The sequence below is a fragment of the Mytilus californianus genome, unplaced genomic scaffold (genome assembly GCF_021869535.1).
Source record: "Mytilus californianus isolate M0D057914Y unplaced genomic scaffold, xbMytCali1.0.p SCAF_2, whole genome shotgun sequence".
NCBI lineage: Eukaryota > Metazoa > Mollusca > Bivalvia > Mytilida > Mytilidae > Mytilus > Mytilus californianus.
The window spans coordinates 45,610,736-45,637,606 of record NW_026262668.1 but is presented as its reverse complement, the minus strand read 5'-3'; the positions used below and the strand labels follow the sequence as shown (position 1 = coordinate 45,637,606).

Here is a 26,871-nt window from a genome sequence, read left to right as displayed (position 1 = left end):
TACTCTAAATGCTTTGGTTTCAGAGATATAAGCCAAAATCTACATTTTACCCCTATGTTCTATTTTTAGCCATGGCGGTCATCTTGGTTGGTTGGCGGGGTCATCGGACACATTTTTTAAACTAGATACCCTAATGATGATTGTGGCCAAGTTTGGTTAAATTTGGCCCAGTGGTTTCAGAGAAGATTTTTGTAAAAAGCTAACGACGACGACGACGACAACGGACGACGGACGCCAAGTGATGAGAAAAGCTCACTTGGCCCTTCGGGCCAGGTGAGCTAAAAAGCTAACGACGACTGAAGATGACGACGACGGACTCCAAGTGATGAGAAAAGCTCACTTGGCCCTTCGGGCCAGATGAGCTAAAAATGTGTTGCTCTGAATAACACGAATAAGTTAACAGATTATATTAAACATATATATACAACTAATTGCCATTTTGATTAGGGTCAGGATAAACAAGTAAAACTGTGAGCTACTGCTCACTGATGATACCTCCGCCGAAATATTTCGGTAAACAGGAAGTTGTTAGAGTAATGAATCTGAAAACGCATCACAGGGTATAGCTGACTTATATAAACCCTGAAACCAAATTTCAGAAATCCTTGTCAAGTAGTTCCTGAGAAAAATGTGACGAAAATTTTCAACTTGGCTATCATGTGTAAAATAATACAAGTGTTCGATAAACAGGAAGTTGTTGAGTGATGAATCTGAAAACGTATCACACGGTGTAACTTACTTATATAAACCCTGAAACCAAATTTCAGAAATCCTTATCAAGTAGTTCCTGAGAAAAATGTGAAGAAAATTTTCAACTTGGCTATCATGTACAAAATAATACAAGTGTTCAGTAAACAGGAAGTTGTTGAGTGATGAATCTGAAAACGCACCACACAGGGTATAGCTGACTTATATAAACCCTGAAACCAAATTTCAGAAATCCTTGTCAAGTAGTTCCTGAGAAAAATGTGACGAAAATTTCCAACTTGGCTATCATGTGTAAAATAATACAAGTTTTTTCGATAAACAGGAAGTTGATAAGTGATGAATCTGAAAACGCATCACACGGTGTAACTTACTTATATAAACTCTGAAACCAAATTTCAGAAATCCTTATCAAGTAGTTCCTGAGAAAAATGTGAATAAAATTTTCAACTTGGCTATCATGTACAAAATAATACAAGTGTTCGATAAACAGGAAGTTGTTGAGTGATGAATCTGAAAACGCACCACACAGTGTAACTTACTTATATAAACCCTGAAACCAAATTTCAGAAATTCTTGTCTAGTAGTTCCCTAGAAAAATGCGACGAAAATATTCATGGGACGGACGAACTGACGGATGGATGGTTTGACTGACAGAAGGACAGACAGAGGTAAAACAGTATACCCTCCTTTTTTTAAAGCAGGGGTATAATTAACAATATTTTCAAAAAAGATGTTATACATGTATACAAATATATTGTTGTAGATATATGGATCCTGAAAAAGAAAAGATCTTCTGTATCGTCTGCCAAGAGAAGACGAACAACATTAATATGGTCATTATCAGAGATCCAGCCACTGGAAAAAGAAGAGCAAAATCCTTATGCTCCAAATGTAGAGCAGAAAAGTCTATGTGGCTAAATTGAAGTACTAACATTTTGATAAATCAGATAGCAAAATAAACTAGTTAACTTAATAAGATTGATTTTGCATCATTTTTTTACTCCATAAATGAGTGTTTATTCAGGGGCTCATTACCATATTGTCAAAACTTTCTTTTCAATATTAAAATGTTATGTTCTTTGCATCTTTGAGGTAATGAATGCGATCATTTCTTACATGTACCTGTTCCTCCGGCAACTTAATTTTTAATCATTATTAGATTTTATATGCTTCATTATAATCAGTATGAATGTTGCTTAAGCTTGCATATGATGTAACAACAACAAAAAAATTTCTACTTGTTAGTAAAATATGGAAAACAAATTTAAAATGTACATGTATACATGTATATATACGTATCAAAATTTTGTTGTGGATACTGTCTTTTGATCATAAAAAAGCTTGTCTCCAAGTTCATTAAAATTCAATGAAGGTTTGACAAAATTATTGAGTCCTGAAAAACTAGAACCCCAGATTGTATCATGTGTATCTTAATTAATGTTAACTGCAAGGAAAAAAATGAAGTCCATTTTATATCAGTAAAATATATATACAGAAAACAAGAATTTGTCCATAGTACACGGATGCCCCACTCGCACTATCATTTTCTATGTTCAGTGGACCGTGAAATTGGGGTCAAAACTCTAATTTGGCATTAAAGATTAGAAAGATCATCATATCATAGGGAACTTGTGTACTAAGTTTCAAGTTGATTGGACTTCAACTTCATTAAAAACTACCTTGACCAAAAACATTAACCTGCCAACTCTCACTATCATTTTCTATGTTCAGTGGACCATGAAAACGGGGTCAAAACTCTAATTTGGCATTAAAATTAGAAAGATCATATCATAGGGAACATGATGTGTACTAAGTCTTAAGTTGATTGGACTTCAACTTCAACAAAAACTACCTTGACCAAAAACTTTAACCTGCCCACTCTCACTATCATTTTCTATGTTCAGTGGACCGTGAAATTGGGGTCAAAACTCTAATTTGGCATTAAAATTAGAAAGATCATACCATAGGGAACATGTGTACTAAGTTTCATGTTGATTGGACTTCAACTTCATCAAAAACTACCTTGACCAAAAACTTTAACCTGACGAGGGACAAATGGATGGACGAACGAACAGACGGATGCACAGACCGAAAAACATAATGCCCCTAGGTGGGGCATAAAAATGCAAAATTTTACTCTGGATACTGTCCAAGTTTCATAACATTCCATGTAGGTTTTTAAATAATTGGACAATTGATGTCTAAAAATAAAAAAAAAAAAATTAACCACAGACTGAATCTAATGATTGACAATGCTGACAATGACAGAATGTAGGATCACTATGTCTGACACTCGTTTCTGCATCAAATTTTGATGTAGGCTCGACAAAAATCAGGCAATATGCATTTCAAGTATATAATGCACATAGCTGTATGATAAGATCTTGTCAATTTGTTATTTAAAGATTTTTAGTAACATTATACATTTATCTCTCTCGTGCAAAGCTCTGATTCCTTGTCCGTATTCCTGGCGATACTTTAGGTCATTTTTGGTTTGATGCGCTCTTCAACATTTGTATTAGATTTTGGATACTCAAATATTTTGGTCTCTAGCAACACTGAACATGCTGAAGAGACATTAATTGTCGAAATGTGAACTGAATACATGTACCATATTGCATGATTTACTACAATGGACATATTATTTCTCAAGGTAATATAAGTGCAGGTTTGGAGTCTTAAGACAATTTAATTTTTGGAGAACCTCAGTTTGGCTTATCTTTTATTCAATTCTAGATTATCACTAGTCATGCTTATTCTTGCCTTTATAAATTATATATATGAAATTGAATTTTACATTAAAATATACTGTGGTTCAGTTTGCCCTATCTAACTTTGTATGGTAATACACAAATATTATCATGATTATGTTTACATCCTATACTGCTGTATATTCCACTCGGCAAATGCCACACTATTTACAGAGTACATTTTTTAGTACATGTACATGTATAATAATCCAGTTTCTCTAATTCTTCGTCAATTTATCCCTTTCTGCACCCATTGTATAAAAAAAATTTAATCAACGTGTGGTTCGTTTGATCTCAGTTCTTCATTGGTTAACATCCGATTATGACGTCGAATTTTCTTGCTTTCTTCTGAATTTCCTATTGTGACGGCATGAAAAAAGGCGACCATGCCTGATGATGTCACATAGAAAGAGCACATCTTTTTGCAGATCATTCGAAAAGAAGGAATAAATTTGCCTGCGTATTGTTTGAAAATCATTAGAGAAACAGATTCCACCACCAAATCTCGTGTAATACGATATTTATCCACTCTCGACAGTTAAATTTTAAATATTTAAAACGCTCGGCGAGCCTCGCATTTTAAATTTGAAAATTTAACTGTCTCGAGTGGATAAATATTGTATCACACTCGATACAGTGGTAGAATCTATATGTATTCAACCTTGTTGAGTTATTGCAAACCCATTAAGTGTTGGCAGGGAGGCAGAGAAGAAGCAAAAGGAAATTAAGTCTACAAAAAATATACAGCATGTAAAGTGAACTCAATCAAGAATGGACATTACAAAAAAACCAACATTTAACAAGAATGGGTATGCTGGGAAAAAAAGTTCTCTTCCTATAAGAAGGTATACACATCGTCATGTACAGTCATGCCGCTGGAATTGAATAGGTCCCTTTTTTGATGTATTGTCAAATTTATCAATATGAAATGCAATTTCATAATGTAAAATGTTAATGGGTCAATAATTTTCTGCATTCGATTAGATATCTGTATATATGCTTGTTTTTATCCTTTTCAATTTAATTTTAAGGCGTAAATAAATGGAGAGGATGTCCCGCTTGCATATAACGTTATAAAGGGGCATAAGTCCAGAAGTTTAAAAGTGATGCCACCCAAATTCGAACTTCATCTGAGTTTTGTGGTAATAAGCATTGTCGTATAAGTTTCATAACATTTGGTTGAGGAAAACTAAAGTTAGAGAACGGAAACCAATTTCAGGACTACGTACCAACAAGGGTAAACCTTAATGCCCCCTCCACTATGGCATGAAAATGTATATACATTTATGTGATCAATGGTGATAACCATGATAACCGAGAAATACTTGAATACATGTAACGTCACAGTACCAAAATTGCACCCATTTAGCAAAAATAGCATTTGAAATCTTACAAGTTTTCTTAGACTAACAATTTTGATTTTAATGATTTGACATCATGCACGTCTTCATGGCTACATATGTATTAGCTACACCTTGAGGGCTATAGATTCTGTGATGAGGAGTACCCAAATTGCATCTATGAATTTGTGCATGGATTCAATTTGGCCTGGGTACTCCTCAGACATTACAGAATCATGGATTATTTGGAGGTTGGTTCAACACCATTTTTCTATTATTCAATATAGATTCAAATTAAAAATGGTTGAACTATATCAGTGTTCTCCCCAGGGCCTTTTACCATCATGGTAATGTGATGCTATATTGCTTGAATGTGATGCTATCTGAGATTAGCATGTTAATTAAAGATTGTGTTATTAGATAAGATGGTATTTTAAAATTCCCTGTTTTCCAGGATGCTATATCAAATTTGTGGGGAGAACACTGACTATATGAAAAAGGAAATATCTACAAAATAAACACAGAATGGAAACCTTTGTCTAGATTATAAATAAACGAAAGTGAAAAAAATGTCGAAATAGGTGTAGTTTGGGTACCCTAACATTATGTTATGATTTTGTCTGTTGTTATAAAATATTTTTATGCGTTTTGATTTTCACAAAACTTCAAAATATGAAAGGGGGTGTTTTTGAAATCCCAGCTGAACGTCTGTACCCAAAATTCTTCTTCTTCTTCTTCCTTTATAGTACAGGCCTCCCATGGGAGTATTATCGTACTGTTTTATGTACATGTTCGATGTGAGAACAAATGTGAGGGTAAGTGCGAATTATCTACAGTGAAAATGGTGCTTCTTTAAAATAACGATAAAAACAAGGTTGTACATATATCGAAGCTGTACCACTTGCACACCCCTTTTGAATGATTCAAGGGTTGTACAGCTTACTAAGTGTTGTGGCAGTCCATTCCAGATTCTGATGGTATCTGGGAAAAACGAGTATCGATATACTTGAGTCCTGGCAAAAGGAACGAGGAATCGTTCTTTGTGTCCTCTTACTGTTGATGTTACTGGCTGTAGATTTGTAGTTGGTATGGCAATCAGTTCGTGCACTACTCTATAAAACATGATGACCTTACATTGAGCTCTCCTTTCCTGTAGCGTCTTCCAGTTTAGTGCCTGTAGCATTGATGTTACGCTACTTGTTCTTCTATAATCATTAAGTACAAATCGTGCGCATCTGCGTTGTATAGCTTCTAATTTGTTTATGTTGTCCTTAGTAGATGGATCCCAGATGGTGCTAGAGTATTCCATGAGTGGTCTTACAAGCGTTTGATAACATAAAGCTTTAGTTTTACTAGGACAGTTTTTGATGTTCCTTTGAAGAAAAGCTGGGGTGGAGTTAGCTTTCTTTGCGATGTTGTCAATGTGTTTGTTCCAACTCAATGTTTTGTGTATGGAGACGCCAAGATATTTCGCAGAGTCAACCTCTTCTAGGATATGGCCGTGGATGTTATAGTTTGCCTTAACTGTTTTTCGCTTTGTTGTTACTCTTAGGAGTTGACATTTATGGGGGTGGAATTCCATCTGCCAGTCTGCCTCCCATTGTTGTAGTCCATCCAGGTCGTTTTGAAGGGTGTTCACATCTGTTTCGTTTCTTATTTGTCGGTAGAGAACGCAGTCGTCTGCGAAAAGTCTAACATTTGAAGATGACACATACTCTGGGAGGTCATTTATAAAAATAAGAAACATCAGCGGGCCAAGCACGCTACCCTGTGGGACTCCAGACTGCACTGGCGAGGTTTCTGACGATTCTCCTTCCAGGAGTACACATTGCTGTCTGTCATCCAGAAAGTTTCTCAGCCATTTTATTGTTGTCCCTCTAATGCCATAATGGTCGATCTTGTACAGTAGATGCTCATGTGGGACTTTGTCAAAGGCCTTTGAAAAGTCTAAGAGAATTAGATCTACTTGCTCTTTATTGTCAATGTTTTTTGCTAGGTCTTGAATTGTGAGAATCAGTTGGGATTCACAGGACCGTTCTTTTCTAAAACCATGTTGAGCATCAGTCAAGATGGAGTGACTTTCTAGGTGTTTGATAATATTGGTACAGATGATATGCTCCAATAGTTTACATAATATTGCAGTTAGCAAGACAGGTCGGTAGTTTGATGCTTGGCTACGATCCCCTTTCTTAAATATTGGTACTACATTCGCATTTTTCCAATCAGATGGTAATGTGCCTTGGTTGACTGAGGCTTGAAAAAAGGTGGTAAGTATTGGTGATATTTCAGGAGCTATTGATTTCAATAATCTTGTAGAGATTTCATCTGGCCCTGATGCTTTATGTATGTTAAGATTTGACAGTAGTTTGTGTATTCCGTTTTCCCAAATAGTGATGTTTTCCATGTGTGGGTACGGGTTGGTTTTCATTTTCTTTATGGTAGTCTTGTCTTCATTGTTGTTAAATACCGAAGAGAACTGATTGTTGAGTATATTTATTTGTTTTTCTAAATTTGAACATGCTAAATTATTTTTATTACGTATCTGTTATTTCAGAGACATATACACACACATGTCTCTGGTTACTTGAAAAGTGTACTATTCAATTGAATACTTGTAAATTATTGTTGTGTCGCGATTATTGATAGTAATTCTCTTTTACTTTTAGTGATTTAGCCTTCTTTCATTCATTCCATTCGTATTTCCCGGCGTAAATTTTACCGCAAAACTAGGTCATACTTATTTTCACTTTTGCACAGTTGTTTGTTATGCGTAATGATCTTTCATAGTTACAACATAATTACCTCATTCAAATGTTATTACTGCATCTTATCTAATCCATATTTATCCTTTTATAATGTTAGAATTATCCCAAATCCTACTTGTCAACTGGAAGGCCATTTTTGTTTACTTTCATATTGGTGTATACACGTACTATTTTTAGAGTGTATTGATTGATCTGTTCTTCATGACGTTTTCAGAAAATATAGTCAGTTTCAAATTAAAGACTTGAGGGTCCACACAGTTGAATAATTTGACAGTTGAGCAACATTTGTTATTAAGGTATTTTGCATACACTGCAAGTTATTTAGCACATATTTCAACTTATTTAAAATTAATTAATAAATGTAATTAATAATATTAGCTTTTAATAAATCTGATTTATTTACTTGAACCAGAGACATATGTCTCTGCTTGAACAGATTTTATTCTCTATTTTACAAAGTTTGGATATTGAAAACAGTTTAAGACTGTGTGAAATTTAGAATTGCTATTTGAAGAATTTATGCAAACTATTTATAGTATTGGCTGGCTTTTTAATAAGTGGCAGCCGTTAAAAAGAACAAAAAAAAGGAAAAAAGAAATACCTGAAAAAATTCCAACAAGCAAACAAAAAACCCAGCTTTAAAAAATATAGATTTAGCAATTGTTTTCTTTTTTGAATCACTAAAAGTTTCAGAACTTAAGACAAAACTCTGAATGTTATCATAATGAGCACTTGAAGAGTTATGAAACTCAAGAGCATATTCTACTCTATAAATTTATTAACATCAAGAGTAACTGAAACTCAAGTTGTATTTTACTCCGTAGATTTATTGAAACTCAAGGTGTATTTTTCTCAAAATATTTATAAAATAGTAAGGGTAGTATGAATAACTGAAATTAAACAAATCAATTCATTCTGGTATTATTGTAAAAATGAATTTTAGACACAGATGATGACCAAATAAAAAAAAAGGGGGGGGGGGGGGGTCCCCAAGAGCTCCAATATGTAGTGTTAATTCCAATTTTAAGGACTTTCCAAGAGAAAAAGAGACACAATTAGTTCCAAATAGTGTATCAGGTGCTAGAGTGGTATCATTCCTGATTGTTAAACTTCAATCATTTATTTAATTACTTTAATTTGAATACTTTATTTTATCTGCAATTCTTGCACAGTATTATTAAAATGTTTGATGCCACAAAGGAAAAGTTATTGTAGTATGACGTAAATAGTTCAAGTGGCGCAGATTCTCGGGTCAAGTGGTGCAGATTCCCAAATAGTGATAAAGTCTATCAACATATGATTGTTATATTGATTTTGTATTATGAAATATCTTATCTTATCTTAGCTTATGAATATAGATTAAACAGATAGATCTAAAGAAACTTTAATTTTCAAAATTATTGTAACATACATTAAGTCCTTGCAATGACATGGTATGAAAGGATGGAAACACGTTTAGTACCGTTTTAGGATTTTAATCAATTTTGAATTTTGTCAATGAGAGAACATGATCATATGAGCCAGGGAAACCATAGGTTGACTGATATTTGTTAATTTCTGTGTCATTTGGTCTCTTGTGGTGAGTTGCCTCATTGGCAATCATACCACATCTTCTTATTTTCATTACAAGAGGCTGTCGAGTGACAGCAAACAAGATTTTCCTGCAGAGGTCAAACCCTGAACAGTTGAGCAAGTATGGACACAACATTTAAGCTTAAAACGGCTCTGAATTTGGATTGTGATTGAATATTTATAATAGATTATTATCTAATTAATAATGAAAATGATATTTGCAAATCTGAACCCCAAACAGGATCATGTAAAAATTAAACATTAACACACACAACAAAAATAAAATACTACATAACAACTGTTCACACTAGGGACTATATTCGTAGACAACAAAAAACCAAAGGACGATAACTGTGTCCTTGGACCTAATAGGATAGAAAGACTTGACCAATTTTAATAAAACTTTGCATGACCTAAGCTTAGGAAATTATAAGATAGTTGGCCAAGTTTCATGGCCATAAGATATATATTATAGAAACTAGGGCCATTTTAATATTGAAATTTGGATGTTTATTTTTGACGTTTAAATCAAATATTTTCAACTGTCAAGATTTTGGCCTAAAAAATTTAAATATTGCAAAAATGTGCTTTTTAAATACTCTTGAATATAATATAATAAGTATTAAAAGCAACAGAACACTCATTTGATTTATCAGATTTATTACAGCTATTCAAAAGTCAAATTTATATGAGCCTGTGCCTGAAAATAGAGATTTTCGAATTAAGGGAAGCCTTACATAAACATGCATTTTTTTCAACCAATTTGAAGTTTTTGAAGTTTTTTAACCATACTTTCATATATATTAAATGTACTTTAAATGTAAAGAAAAGTTACAAAAAGCATACCACATGAGAATAAAATGGTCTTAGGCCAAGTAAGACTGAGAATTTTTTAGAGTCGATTTAGGCCGTAGCCAATATTTACATATAAAAATGCACACAGAGGCTATAAGAAATGGAAATTTGTTACTTTTTGCTCATTTCTATGCTAAGATGTCATGATACAAGAAGTCTAATTGCAAAAGGACTCTTGAATTCAACTTTTTTTTGCAGACAGTATGGTCTGATCGATGACCAGTTTTTCACTTTTCAATGGAAAACTTGCATGTAGTTTTAGTCTCAATTGGCATATATTTGAACCACTTACTATCCTAAAGAAGAAAATTATGGTAGCATATGAAATGAATAGGGTGTACTGATCATTGTAGAGTTTTTTTTTTACAGACTTAGTGAAGTATTTGTGATGGACTACAGATTTTATGTACAAAGCTCTTCACATTTCACATACATCAAACAGGCTGTTTAACCATGGACATAAATACAAATATTCTGCACATTTTTTCTGTGATAATCTACTTTTCTCTAGATTCAGAGTTCACAAATGGTTAATTAAATTTGATTTAAGCATAGAAACACAAATATCAGGAACATAAAAAGCTGTCAGATAGAAAGTCAGCATGGCTCTTAGGCATAAAATGGAAACTGCTTTTAAAAATGCTTATTTTAGCCGTATAATGCCAAAATGGGACATTTTAACAGAACTTCTGTCAAACAAAGATGTAAATCCTTTACTTTTATTGAGTTTGACAAATTGAAACCAGCAAACCATTCAGGAAAGTTGCCAAAGTACAAAATCTACATTTACGGAATTCATCTCTTAGGCCCGAGAACACAGTTATTTCGTAGTGCATTTCTTTTAGACAATCAATTCAAATTAAAAAAATCGCACCTGCTCTATCTCAAAAAGATTTTTACAGTGTAGTGTACTACTGTTGATACAAATAATATCAAAATTATAGAAACTTCTACCAGCTCTAACTCAAAATATTGACAATTCTGTGTTAAGGGGGGGCTAAAATTCAGTTTGACAGCTTCAGACATTCTAATTTTTGACCTTTTTTAACTGGACCAAATCACTACTTAACATAAAGATTCAGCACCCAAATTTTTTTAACATGTAATTTCATCCCCTTACTTAATATTTCATGCATAAAATATCAAGAAATAAATTGGGAAAGTGTATAAAAAAAAAATGCAAGTTATACACTGTTCACACTAGGGACTATATTCGTAGACAGTTTTAGAAAACCAAAGGACGATAACTGTGTCCTTGGACCATTTATAGCTTGCTGTTCGGTGTGAGCCAAGGCTCTGTGTTGAAGGCCGTACTTTGACCTATAATTGTTTACTTTTTGCACATTGTGACTTGGATGGAGAGTTGTCTCATTGGCATGTACTCCCCTACTTTCATGAACTGGAATTATTCATGAATATTCCAGAATATTCAAGGTTACAATGCATGAATATTCATGAATGTTAAATGGCACCTTGAATATACATGAATATTGTATGAACTGAATAACCAAGAATTAACATAAATATTTATCTACAGAATATTTTTGAATGTGAAAAAGGATGTCCATGAGTATTGAATAGTGGAATACTCTAGGATAGCCATTACTGTGAAATAAGATGTCCATGAATATTGAATGATGTACCGGTAATATTCTAGAATAACCATGAATGTGAAATATCCATGAATATTGAATGGTTGGATATTCTAGAATAACCATGAATGTGAAATAATAATAATAAAAAAAATAAAAGCCCCACAAAGACCTTCTGCCCCTCATATTTGTATTCATGGTATTCTAGAATATTCCTACATTCAATATTCAAGAACACATATTTCACCTTCATGGTTATTCTAGAATATTCATGGATATTTCACATTCATGGTTATCCTAGAATATTCATGGATATTTCACATTCATGGTTGTTCAAAAATATTAATGGATATATTCACATTCATGGTTACTCTAGAATATTCATCTAATTTATTTCAAGATTAAAAATATGTATACAGATTTTCCTGTGTGGGGTCTCATTCAGGCCATTGAGAGTGAAGTTAGTTCCAGATGTGATCTCAGCAGGTGGCATATAATAAACCACTCAGTCTATAACTTTGTTATAAAAAGACAAATATTATGGAAGGACTTTGTATGTGTATTAAGTAATTTATAATTGTTAATTTTTATTGTATAGGAGGATGAGGTTGGGCAATAATATTCCCCTATTTGAGGTTCTACAGATTTCATGTTTAAAAAGAAATATTTGATGACACAATTTTTTAGGCATACGAAATGTTTTTAAGATTTTTTTAAAAGAAATACTATCATATCATTATTTATTGATGTCAAAAAGATTGAAAATTGGTAAAAAAGAATAGTCCATTAAAATAAATCATCCTTGTATTAAGGGACTTGTAATGTGTCATCTATAGGGCCTCAAGGAGAAAATAAAGGGAGGGGGGAGAGGCTTGAATTTTTTTTAAAAGGGGACATCTTTCATTTTTAGAAGCAGCAGGTGGGGGAGAGGCATTGAAAAAAGGGCATCTTATTTTTTAAAGCAGCAGTTTGAGGGTGGGGGTCATTGAAAAAATCAAACATAAGTCACATGAAATATTCATGATTTTTTTCATCTAATTATTGAACATATTTCCTCGGCAAAAAAAAAGTCCAAATAAACAACAAAATCCTAGAACAAATTATATTTGTAATTTTTCCTCAGTATTATTTATAATAAGGGGACCTTGTCCCCTATTACAGTAGAAAAATCAATAAAAAAAAAAAAAAATCGTGAAAATTTCCCGAAATTTTCATTGTACTATTGCTCAAAATCGTTAACTTTATTTTTGTAACTTTTTTTAATTCCCGCAGTTGCGCAGAAATCTACTTCCTTCTTCCGGTCTCGTTTGTCATGAGACTTTGAGTGAAATATATATTTATCAGTCCAGTAAAATATAGGAAGGAACACAATAACAATTTCATTTCTAATTATTCTTTGATATGAAAAAACGTTACCTGATGATAGCGTTTCTTTGTTCACATTGAATATGACGTCATAACTAAAATAACGTCACAACTAAAATCCCTAACAACAGAACCAAAATCGGAAACGTTACGGTATTTCCGTTTCTTTTTTAACAGATTTAGAACTTAAAATATGTTTGAATTAAAAAAAAAAATTTATATAGACTTCGTCCCCTTTCACAGGTAATGCCTGCCTCATATTAATGCGGTTGGTCACACATAATTCTAAGTCATTATCATGCAGCTTTATTCATTGCTTATTCATGTTTGTCACACAATCGAGAAATATTTTAATTCCAATTTTCATTCATCATTATTCATCCTTATTCATGTAATATGTATTAGAAAAATTCTGTCCAAACATTCAAGTTTATTCATGATTATTCATGTCCCAAAAAAAGGTTTCTTTTGTCCCCAAATAAATTTTAGAATGAAAGAAACTTCATTATAGTAAGTTTTAGGCATTGAATTCTTTTTGGTTGTCTCCATACAGTTATTAAGAATTCATGTATATTTCAGTTTATTCATGCTTCTTATTCATGAATAACTTTTACACTGGAATAGTACCCATGAATAAAACTGGAATATTCATGAATATTCATGAATATTCTTCCTAATTCATGAATACATGAATATCATGAAAGCAGGGTCATACCACATCTTCTTATCTCTATATAGTAGTAATGCTTTAAAAGTCATTAGTTTGAATAAATCATGTTAGAAAATATGTTTAAACATTTTTACTTAGCCATTGTATTTTAAATCCTTGACCATGGAAAATTAAACCCCCCTCATCAGGAATCAGAATTTGAATCTATACTATCCTTATACAACTATTTATACCCAATTAGTATCTTGAAAGAATAAACAGGGAGGTTCAATTTCCCACTTTGGAAAATTGACACTGGAGTAAATTTTCCATGGGGTTCAAAATACCATATGACATCGGAAACAGCAAGCCTAATTAAGTCTCACCTTTGAACCATAAGTACATCGCTGAGGCAAGATAAATCTTAAACCTCCAACAGGACTGAAGCACAGACCAGATAACAAAATGCCCCCTACTATTGTTATGCATATGCTAAAACTGGTAAAAAATGATTGTTTAAGGTAGATTGGGGCTCTCTGTCATAAAACTTTACTCAGCACTCCGAGTACAGAATTTGTGCTAGTAACACCAAATCCTGGATTTTGATTGGTTGATTTCTGAGTATGAGTACGAATATCGTACTTGAAACTTTTATGACCCCAAGGTCAGGTGTCTTTTTCTGAGCATCCCCTCTGGTTATGTTGCAAAATTACTTTTTGGGTTTAAAAATATTTTACCAAGTATCATTCAATATACAACAAAAACATCTTAAACTTGAAATTTTAGGATTAAACTATCAAAAAACAAAGTTTCCGTGTATTTAAAATTTTCAGAAAAATCCTATTAAAATTAAGGGCAGATAATTATATTGTATTTGATTGGACAATTTGTTCTTTTTTGGATTTTTAAAGAAAATAAGGCATGTGACCCCTGTTTTTTTTATGTTTTGGAAGTATTTACGAAAAGCAATATTCTCATTAAATTTTAACCAATTCTATCATTTAATGTTTCCTCTCATTAAATTTTAACCAATTCTATCATTTAATGTTTCCTCAATGAGGAAAAATTAAGATCCCCTATATAAAATAACTAATTTTAATTTCAATGTTTTTTAAAGAAAAAACAAGAACCGTTACCCCGACTTTTTGTTGTGAAATTTGAAAGTATATTGACTGAGTTGGAAGGTGGTCCATTGTCTGGTATCCTCAAGAGGTTTGTCTTTACAAAAAAACCGTTAGCTCTAATCTGTAACATCCCTAGCTCAATCAGAGTTGATTTACTTATTAAGGGTGGAGAATTGATTTTTCCTTTCACAACAATAAATTTTGTTTCTGTGCTACATGTTTCATTTCTTGCTATAGTTTTAAATTCTCCCTTTATTGGAAATGAATTTTGTAATGTACTCAATTTGATTTTACTCTTTTCTAAAACTGGATTGCCGTATGTTTTTTTCTGAAATTTTACAAATTGATGTTCATCCATCACATTCACATCAGCTCCACTATCAGGTTCCACCTTCACATCTACATCATCAATTCTTACCGTAATGTCTCTTGTTCCTTGTATGGTCTTTATTCTTCGTATATTCCTTATGTGCTTGATAGTTTGTCCAAAATAATCTTCATCTTCTTCATAGTCTGATGTGTCGGTATTTGAATTTATCGGTCGTCCCTCTTTCTGTATCACTCTGCTCAGCTCTTAATAAAATTGCATATCACGGCTTTGTGACGTCAAATACGTTGACCCGGCCTTAATAACTTTGACCCGGACATATCACCAAAGTCATAATATATAAATCTACGTTGATAAGTTTGACCCAAACTTATCACGTAGTCTTCCGGTTGCTTATGAAATAAAGAAAACACTTGTTTCTATCATGCAAAATACGCAAATACAACCCGATAAATCAATTATCTGGTTGTACTTATTTTCATATTGTAAAATATGAGCTGCTCGACACAATATGAAGCCTTTTTGATCTTGTTCGCTGCGCTCACTCGACAAAAAGCTTCATATTGTGACTCGCAGCTGATATTTTACGATATCAATATGCAGACAACCTGATAATCGGTACCTATTTCATATGCCTCTTTTATTGTTTTCTTCACATTTCTTCTGTTTTTATAGTTGACAGATCTATTATGTTGCTGACTATTATATTATACTTGCCCCTTCTTTTCTGCTCTGCACACTGATGCAAAATGATTATACCGTTCACAATTATTACATTGTTTACCATATGCTGGACATTTTCTCTGATCTGTTGCTTTGTATTTTATTTGCTGAACTTATGCTGTAATCACTTTGATCACCTTTCATGTCTTTCATCTGTAAAGATGTATCTTCCATTTGTCCCGCTTCTTCAACAAATTTATCCAGAGTCCAACCTTTGCTTATAGCTCTCTTTATTAATTCCCGGTTGTGTATGGTCTGAATACAATGTTCCAGTATTCTTTCTTCATATGTTGTTTCAAATTCACATTCATGTGCCTTTTCTCTGAGCCTTGCCACATACGTCACTGTATTTTCGTCTCTTTCTGGTTTCATTTGCAAGAATAAATACCTGGCATGATGCTTATTCCTCTTTGGTGAATAATATTTGTTTAATTTATTCTTTAATATTTTATATTCATCTTCTCCTTCTTCATCTCTTAGGCTTCTTTCTAGTCTTGCTATGTCTTTTCCCCCATAAATGATTAGAGCATCCTTTTTATCTTCAGGTTCATTAATCCTAAAATATCTAAATTCTCTCTCTATACTCTCCAGCCATTCTTCCCATTGTTTTCCTGTTGATATTTGATCTTCCGACGTTAAAAATGGTTGTGAACGTAAATTCCTCGTTTCTTTAACTATTGTTAACCTCTGGGGCTCTCCGCGGTCCATAATCTCTGTTTTAGCATAACTTTCTTTGAATTCTTTTTTTTTTTTTAGAGTTATCAGTTCTTTTTTTCTCTGTTCCGTTAATTTTTTTCTTTATTTACGCCGCTTAACTCTGCTAATTTCTTGGATTTTAATCGTCGTCGCCATTGAAAGATCGGAGCAAGACTTGATTATTTGGATGGTATTTTAATAATGACTAAGAAATATACAATTGGTATCGCCGTAGGGACGTAACGTAATAAGTTAATGTCCCGAAGGTTTGTGCATAACGTAAAGATATTTCAGCAACAACAATGAACAACAGTGAAATTGGAATTTCTACACAAAATAAAATTAATCTCTTCTAATTTGACGTACCGGTACTTACTTTCAAAATTATGAATATTTATATAGACCTGGAGTCGGTTTCACAAAAAAAATTACGACTTAAAGATTGATCGTAAGTATACTGAATTGTTCAAGACTTACAACCAATCTTAGTCGTAAGTTTTTTTGTGAAACCGAATCCAGATTATTGTCAGGATAAATTAACAATATTTCCAATGCATTAAATTACATGTAAAAATATGTTGTAGAATGGCTGCTAAAGAAGTAAAAGAAAAGATCCAATTAGCAGGAGAAAGAAAGATCCTTTGTTTAAAGTGCAAAAAGAAAACAAAAAGCTTACAAATGGCTATCATGAAGAATACAGCAACCAAAACAAGAAGAGTTAAAGCTATCTGCGGAATTTGCAAGACAAAAAAATCAATGTTCGTAAATCAAAGATACAAATGAGGACGATGAAGTAGACAGAAGGTCATATTTATTTTTCAAATATATTTAGATCTTAATGTACCCTTTTAATTAAAGACCGTTGTCTTTTTTATTTGTTTCTACTTATTTGTAAGAGTCATCACACGTACAGTAACAAAATAAGTATATTGCCAATGAGACAACTCTCCACCAGAGACCAAATGATGTAGAAGTTATCAACTATAGGTCACTGTACTGCCTTCAACAATGAGCAAAACCCATACCACATAGTAAGCTATAAAAGGCCCAAATAAAGTGGATGTAAGCAATCATAGGCAACGATACGACCTTCAACAATTATGAGATAAACCCATACTGTAAAAGGCCCTGACATGAAAAATGAAAGTCTTGGTTTAATTTTTACAACTTTTCCAGACTCAAAGAAATTCAAACATGATTTAAATTATCGAACACATTGTCTATATATATCCAGCTCTTTGGATGTCTTCATGTTTTTGTTGTCAGTGTGTGTTGTTAGGTTGGCTTGAGCATACCAAAGAAGGTTATGACTGGTTTTCTTCTCAAATCCAACTTTACTGGACACATTTTTTTTCTGTCATTCAGTATAGTACAAGTTAAACTCAGAAAATGGAATCCATATCTAAAGTATGAAGTGATTGTTTTATATAAGTCAATGTTCTTGATACCCCAATTGTTACCTTCATTGCCTTTTGTCACAAAGTTTAAAAAGATTAAAAAATAGATGAAAAAAAAATGTCTAGCTGTGGCTCAATATAAAGATAAGGAGATGAGGTATCATATTGCCAATGTGACAACTATCCACCAAAGTTCAAATAATGTGAATGTTTTTGTTTTTATATCAACAATTGAGAAAAACCCATAGTGGGCTTGAAAAATGCGAAAAAATTAAACGAGAAAAACTAAAGGACTTATTTATAACAACACAATATATGTATAAGAAAAACAAATATGAGAGACATGAACCAACAACAACCACTGGACTACAGGCTCCTGACTTCGGACAGGCACATAAAGAATGTGGCAGGGTTAAACATGTTTGTGAGTGCTCAACCCTCCCCTAACCTGGGGCAGTGGTGTAACAGCACAACATAAGAACAAACTAAAGATCAGTTGTAAGTGGCTATAACTCAAACGATAGGAAGGGGCACAAAAACTACTAACATAAAAACAATAGACACACAGCATCAAAATAAGGGTACTCGTAGTTACTGACAAAATACCATGGCTAGATCAAATTTTCAAAACATCTTTTCAAGCAAGTAAAATACATACCAACTACTTATTGGAGTATAATTACTATGTAAAAGAGTTATAACAGCAGGAATTTTTAAATTTAAAGGTCTATAGTAGGGGGTTCAATATACAATGGCAGGGGGGTCAAAATACCATGGCAAAGTAAAATTTTCAAACTATCTTTTCATGCATGTAAAATACATACAAACTACTTAATGGAGTATAGTTTACTATGTAAAGGAGTTATAGTAGCTAGAATTTTGAAATTGGAGGTGTAAAAGGGGGGGGGGGGTTTCAATGTACCATGGCAGGGGGTCAAAATACCATGGCAAAGTAAAATTTTCAAAATATCTTATCATGCATGTAAAATACATACAAACTACTTATTGGAGTATAATAACTATGTAAAGGAGTCATAACAGCTAGAATTCTTGAAATTAAAGGTCTATAGTAGGGGGTTCAATATACCATGGTATGGGGGTCAAAATACCATGGCAAAGTAAAATAACACCTAGAATTATTGAAATTAAAGGTCTTTAGTAGGGGGTTCAATATACTATGGTAGGGGGGGTCAAAATACCATAGCAAAGTAAAATTTTCAAAATATCTTCCGACAAGCATCATATTTAAACTATATGATAGTCACCCCATGGTAAGGGTTAAAGAAATAAAGGCTTGGAAGCAAATACAATGAAATTTCCAATATAAATAATATTTCCAAGGGGCATAACTCTTTTTAAAATATTTGATAGGCGCTGATTTTCAAATCCTGTCGGAGCCGTTGCTTCTATAAACCTTTGATATAAATTTTATAAAAATCTGGCAAAAATTGTACACATGAGAGTGCTTACAATGGAATTTTCCATAAAATTATTAATTCCAAGGGCATAACTCTTTTGAAAATATTTCATTGGCACTGATTTTCGAACTTTTGTCCAAGAAATTGCTGATATAAGCCTTTGATAAAAATCTGTCATGAATTGTACACATGAGAGCACTAACAATGCAATTTTCCATATAATTAATATTTCCAAAGGGCATTACTCTTTAAAAAAAAATTAATCGGCACTGATTTTCAAACTTGTCCGAGGCATTGGTGATATAAATCTTTGATATAAGTTTCATAAAAATCTGGCAAGAATTGTACACATGAGAGCTCTAACAATAAATTTTCTATATAATTGATATTTCCAAGGGCATAACTCTTTTAAAAATAGTTGATCAGCACTGATTTTTAAAAATTGTCCCAGACAATGCTGATATAAACCTATAATATAAGTTTTAGAAAGATTTGGTAAGAATTGTACATGTGAGATTGCGAAAAAGACTGGACGGAAAGACGGACGGATGGACTGACAGACACCTGCTATTTCTATGATCCGTGCAACATGTTGTGAGCGAGACAAAAATATAAAAATAAAAGAGATGTGGTATGATTGCCAATGAGAAAACAAATCCACCAAAGTTCATATGAAGTGGATGTAAGCAATTATAGGCAACTGTACGACCTTCAACAATGAGAAAAACCCTTATCATATAGTCAGCTATAGGGATAGGCCCAGATATGAAAAATATGAAACAACTAGACATCATTGAGATGGGAGCCATCTCTGTGGGCCCCGCTGTAAATAATAGGTTACTATTTGACTATCAATGATGTTAGTGGTTGAATCTCTTAGAGCAGGTTACATTTGCTATAAAACAGCACACCGGATACACTTTACCCTTAATTTTAGAAATATAATATAAAAGAGAAAAAAAACTTCTTGAAATAGGTTATTTCGCATTACTTGTCAAGCCAGAATTATGCCATTTAAATTGTTGAAACTTTGAAATCATAATGGTTCTCAAGCTCAAGATATAGAGTGCACATGATCTGTACCATAGGACATGGGGTTGTCAACTGAAACCAAAGTTTTTGACCTTGACCTTTGACCTAGGAAGTTGTACTTACATTATGACACACCCTCTGGTGTTGGTTAATATACCTGTCAAGTATAAACTTTGAAATCATAACGATTCTCAAGATATAAAGCGGACACAATATTTACCATAGGACATGGAGGTGTCAACTAAAACCAAAGTTTCTGACCTTGAACTTTGACCTAGGAAGTTGTACAAACATTATGACACACCCTATGGTGTTGGATAATATACATGTCAAGTACAAAGTATGAAATTAAAACGGTTCTCTAGATATAGAGCGGACATAATTTGTTACGGACGGACGGAGGGTCAGACTGATCACTATTTGGCGACCCGCTACTAGACGGGGCCCTAATTAAATTGAGAAAACTAACTGCCTAATTTAAAACATAACAATATACAAAAAAAAACAAATATGACAGACATGAACCAACAACAAAAACTAAACTTAGTAACAGCATGTATTTATATGACATTATTTATCAGGTTAATAAGATCATTCACTTATAGAAAAGAAAAGGAAATTTCTTGTTTTCTAGATATTTTGCAGAATAGGGTTGACTGCTCAAATACTACCACTAGTTTTTAGCTTGAATATTTTCATTTTACTGAATGTTTAAGCACTTACTAATGGATTTTTATTTTCTTTAATCATTCATGAGATGATGTCTATCTGAACTTAATAACATTTTGCATGTATAGTGCACTGTTCAACATAGTTTTCTGGAATGAAAGTTTTCTATTGTGGAATATATGTACAATTACTAGTGTATAATTCAAGAAATTCATAATCCTGAAAATATGCATATTGTCAGGATTCAGAATTTTATAACTATTTGATAATTATGCACTCGCCGCCAGGTAGATCCAGTTAGTAATCATTGGCTGATGTAATAATTAACAGATCAAAAAGTAAAACGGAGTGTTGTCAGATCCTGGTAAGGCAAAGCTTAAACATAGGATCTGTATTTCAATCAGACTGTCAGCTCAATGCACCTTTAATTTTAAATCTAGAAAATTTTCTTTTGTAGAATATAATATACACATACTGATTCCGGTGATTATGGATTTCAAGGGTATAATTTTGCAAGCAACAAATATGTTCAGCAAATTTGAAAATTTTGACTGATAATAGGGCTTTAATCAGAAAAGCAGTATGACTGCCTTTTCTATCGCATTGAAATCTAGGATTGTCAAAGCCCACAGTGAAAATCTCTAGCTTTCAGATTTAAAAGATGGCATTTATATGAATAAAAGACTAAGTCGGGTAATTGGTATTTGTCTGCCAATACAGCATACCACAGACAATTCCTGTAATATTTATACATCAGAAAAGAAAATGTTAGACACCATAAAACAAAAGTGATTGTTGTATGAAGTCATTCGTTCAAGTAGTGTTGCAAATTTTTCAGTCAAATATCACAGAATCTCAAAAAGGTCTATAAACAAAAACAACAACACATAAGTTAACAAAAATATAAAATATTTATATGCAATTCATAAAACCAACTTCTACAAAGGATTGGACTAGCACCTAGATAAGCTCTCATACATTACAAAAAGAATATATACAGAGAGATACTGTGAATTCAGAAAGGATTGCCAGGTTTTTAACTGATGAGTATCACAATAATAAGAACTCACATTCTGATATCTGATACATATATCTGTATGGAGATTTTCCTAAAATCACAATAATTATTGAATCTCCAATTTTTGCCCATTTTTCAAAAATCGCAATAATAAATGCACACAATAATTTCTGAATTTACAGTATTTAGAAAATAATTTCCCACTTTGACCTGCATTCTCTGTGAATAATCACAACCTAGAGTTATTCTCAACTGAATCCCCTTGTGTTTACTGATATCATATGTTCATTGTTGAATAAGCTCAGATAAAACTTTTTTCCATTTTGAATTTCAAGAAAAAAGCAACATATCTAAAGTATGGTATTGTTATAAAAACCCTATACTGTTAATAAAAATTTACCTTGGCAAAAATATCGCTGAACATATATCTTTCTTTGTAAATAACTGTAGTGCTGCCATTCTCAATTGTATCTGACATATACTCAATGGTTTTTCTACAAAAAATTAAACAAATTGTATACTTTTTATTTTATTCTTGGAACTATAGTTTTGATGGATCAAAATTGAACATTTCAAATTGGGCAAGCTCAACTTTGCCTAAGGATCTAAAAAGCGTAATTATACACAAAATCCAATATTTATACAGTTATGTGATACATATATAATACACTATATCCAAGCTGACAAATGTCAATTCTATGTCAAACTAAGCAAGGTTTTGAACAAACACCTCCTTTCAGACATTTCAGAGCTAATTTGAACTTGAGCAAAAGTTTGTCAATCCTTTATGTTTGGAATATATTATGTGGAGCAGCATCTGTTTACCCTTCTGGAGCACCTGAGACAGCCCCCCCCCCCCCCCCTCTCCCCACCCGTTTTCCCAGTTTTTGAAGTGGTTCTTGTTGCTCAGTCTTTGTTTTTCTATGTTGTGTTTTGTGTACTGTTGTTTGTCTGTTTGTCTTTTTCTTTTTTAGCCATGGCATGGTCAGTTATTTTCGACTTGTGAGTTTGAATGTCCCTTTGGTATCTTTCCCCTCTCTTAAGTTGCAAATTCAAAATATGCACAGAAAATAGATTTTTCCCTTAAACACTAGTTTTAACTATTTTGAGCTTAATATTTGACCAACTGACCTCAAATTGACAGATGAGTTTCCAAAAATAAAATGTTAACCTAAGTTAACAACTCTTTAATAAATAGCTTATCTGTTTTGTACTCAAATAGGGAATTTCTGAATGAATGCTAGCTGTGGTTGTCGTTGGTTCATGTCTGTCATATTTGTTTTTTCTGTAAATTGTTTTGTTATAAATTAGGCCGTTAGTTTTCTCAATTGAATTTTTTCATATTTTTCATTTCGGGGCCTTTTATAGACAACTACACGGTATGGGTTTTTCTCATTGTTGATGGCCATACGGTTGCTTATTTGCTTACATCCACTTCATTTGATCTTTGGTGGATAGTTGTCTCATTGGCAATCATACCACATCTCCTTATCTTTATATTAAGAAATATTTCTAACAAAGAACCATAAATATTGTTCAAAATTTGGATAAATAGCATTAATAAAGCAATACAAAAAAAAATGCTAGACTGATGTACAGATGAATGAATACAAAGTCCAATCTGGAAATATACGGTAATAGGAATCAGTCTCTTCATTTTTTCGACATTTTTAACTAGCTATACCTGGATTGGTACAAACAGATCCACATCCACTTTGACAACAGAGTTGATTCCCTTGACAATCTTGAACTGTTTCACATCTTATACTGTCTTGAATGTCAAAACATAAACCTACAGGCATGTTCTCTACTGATGGACAAGAACCACTACTGGTTGTTCCTGGTGCTGAAATACAAAACATAAATCTACAGGCATGTTCTCTACTGATAGACAAGAACCACTACTGGTTGTTACTGGTGCTAAAATACAAAACATAAATCTACAGGCATGTTCTCTACTGATGGACAAGAACCACTTCTGGTTGTTACTGGAAATACAAAACATAAACCTACAGGCCTGTTCTCTACTGATGGACAAGAACCACTTCTGGTTGTTACTGGTGCTGGAATACAAAACATAAACCTACAGGCATGTTCTCTACTGATGAACAAGAACCACTACTGGTTGTTACTGGTGCTGAAATAAAAAAACATAAACCTACAGGCATGTTCTCTACTGATGGACAAGAACCAGTACTGGTGTAACTAGTGCTGAAATACAAAACATAAATCTACAGGCATGTTCTCTACTGATGGACAAGAACCACTACTGGTGGTTACTGGTGCTAAAATACAAAACATAAACCTACAAGCATGTTCTCTTCTGAAGGAAAGGACCTACTAATACCCGTTCTGATGCTGAAATACAAAAACCTAGATATATATCAAATTATTAACAATACTAGACTCCTTAAAACCAAAGAGTAAAGATATCAAAGGACATATCACTCCTTTTCAACTTTAAACAAAAACCAGTAACAAAAGTTTAACAATGAAATAGAAGATTATTTCTAATGCAACATCGTTTGTAACATTCATTTTGATTGGATAACGTCACCAATTTTCATGGTATCAGTTCACAATGGTTGCATATACCTGTTTACTGGCTCTGCTAATGCGTCACCAGTAAACTTAATTTGCGACCATCAAATCACCAATTGATGCCGTCAAAGCTTAAAATACAATACAGTTATCTCCTAACTGTTGACATAGAGATATGTCTTGCCTGTCGACAGAAAATTCAGTAAAAGACAATCTGATGGACAGCAACATTGCTAATTACTTCAAATTCACTATGCCATGACCTAGAGGGAGAGCCTCGAAATAGTCATCAAACTGATATGTACTAATAGTAATGCAACTTTATAAAAAATATCATTGATCTATCACAAGTATTTCCTATCAAACTGAGGCAGAAAACCTCACAATTGTTGACGCCGCTGGAACAGCAGTACCTATAGCTATGTCTTGCCGTCCATGACTTTTGTCACAGGCAACACAAAAATTGTCTTCTAAAAAGGATTGTGTTGCATTTCTATACTTGTTCAGTATGTCATGTATGTTGTAACGAAATCTTTTACATCAGACTGATTAATATGAAAAGTTTTATAATCTGTAATTAACACATAGATTACCATCAATTTATACAATCCAATAAAGGAGTTGTGTGACATTGCCACATCTGTGTCATTTTCTCAAGATTACTTGGATCATCTGTCGTCTGCAAAGTCATGATAAATTGTAATTAAAAGATCATTGTATTTTTGGGTGTTAGAAAATAATGAGTACATGTAATAGTGTAGTCATGGTGCCTAAGAAACATGATATGATACTTTGACACTTTCTCAAGAACACCCACACTGACTTAGATCTAGGACATCATGAATAAACATTCAGAAGCTTAATTATCTGTATATGATGTTCTCAAAGCCATAAAATTTACAGGGGTTAAATTAAGATATGCTATAACTGCTACTTTGGCAAATTAAAACTTTCCTCCTCAAGCGATGATGAAAATTTACTGTTCCTTGATATGTCATCTATAATGTTTATAACAAATTTAACCGAGGAACAATGAGACAAATCACATAAGAAAAAACCATAACTGGCTGCAAATCTCATTTTAATCAAATGAGCATATGTGTGACAGACCTAACACACATCATTCCTGCCAAGTTCTGATAAAACTGACTGGTAGTTGCAGAGAAATAATAATGAATTAGAGTGCACAAATGTCTGAAATTCTATGTTGAAAGTCTAAAAGATAATGGTTTTACTACAAGTATCACATAAACTTTATATTTAGGTCAGATAAATCTTGTAAGACAGACACATTCACCTTACAATTATTCCATACACCAAATATAGTTGACCTATTGCTTATATGGTAATTGTAAAACAGACCAAAACACAAAAACTTAACATTGACCAATGAACCATAAAAATGAGGTAAAGGTCAGATTTTACCTGCCAGACAGACACGTACACCTAACAATCATTCCATACACTAAATATAGTTGACCTACTGCTTATAGTATTTGAAAAACAGAGAAAAAGACAAGGTCTGATGAAACATGCCTGACTAACATGTACCCCTTACAATCATTCCATACACCACATCTGGTTGATCTACTGCTTATAGTATCTGAGAAAGGACATAATCACTTAACTTTAACCTTGATCACTGATCAATATAATGAGGTCAAGTTCAGGTGAACTCAAACTGACAGACATGTAGACGTTGCAAGGAACCTATATACCAAATGGACATATGACAGACAGAAACTTAATAACATAAGGTATTTGCATACAAGGTTATGAAGCATCTAGGTCTTCTACCTACTGAAATATAAAGCTTCGTTTTAAATAGTTTGATCACCACTGCCAGATTGTCAGTCGCTTTGTTTTGAATACTGTGACACCATGTTTTTCAACCAATCAACTTTAACAGAGAATGCTTTGTAGAGTTAAATCCAATCATTTATCTCTATAAATTTTAAAGAATTCGTATTTCAATACAGCATGTTCAGGAGAAAATGGATGTGTAACCAGAAAATATCATTTCAAAATCGGCACACTTACACTTTTCTTGTTAACAAGTAGGATTTAAAGACAGAATTTAAGTTCTTTAATGAAACTTTTTTTAACCCTTCTTATGTATTAACAGAGTACTTTGAAATGGCATATTCAAGAAAAGAAGTAAATTTCTGAAAACAAGGTAACTGACCAATAATGGTCCAGAGAAGGAAAAAGCCTGAAAAACCTGGTGCTAAAATCTACAAAAATATTTACAAGATAAAAAGACTTTTCTTTGGTTACATCTTTTGACATCAGACTCAGACTTCTCTTGAACTGAATTTTAATGTGCGTA

General features: G+C 32.9%; 1 protein-coding gene and 1 long non-coding RNA gene across 2 annotated transcripts in view; one reads left to right on the top strand and one right to left on the bottom strand.

Annotated features, from left to right (window-relative positions):
- Nucleotides 1-26,871, bottom strand: part of LOC127728969 (papilin-like) — an 89,429-nt gene that overhangs the window by 50,146 nt on the left and 12,412 nt on the right. Inside the window, exons 5-6 of the mRNA XM_052236549.1 lie at nt 23,686-23,847; nt 22,402-22,495 (exon numbers count right to left, since the gene is read on the bottom strand). Of these exons, the coding sequence (XP_052092509.1) occupies nt 22,402-22,495; nt 23,686-23,847 (256 nt within the window). The remainder of the gene's footprint in view (nt 1-22,401; nt 22,496-23,685; nt 23,848-26,871) is intronic.
- Nucleotides 7,783-17,341, top strand: LOC127729869 (uncharacterized). Its single transcript, XR_007994875.1, has 2 exons — nt 7,783-7,859; nt 17,052-17,341. It is a non-coding gene; the product is annotated as an uncharacterized LOC127729869 (long non-coding RNA).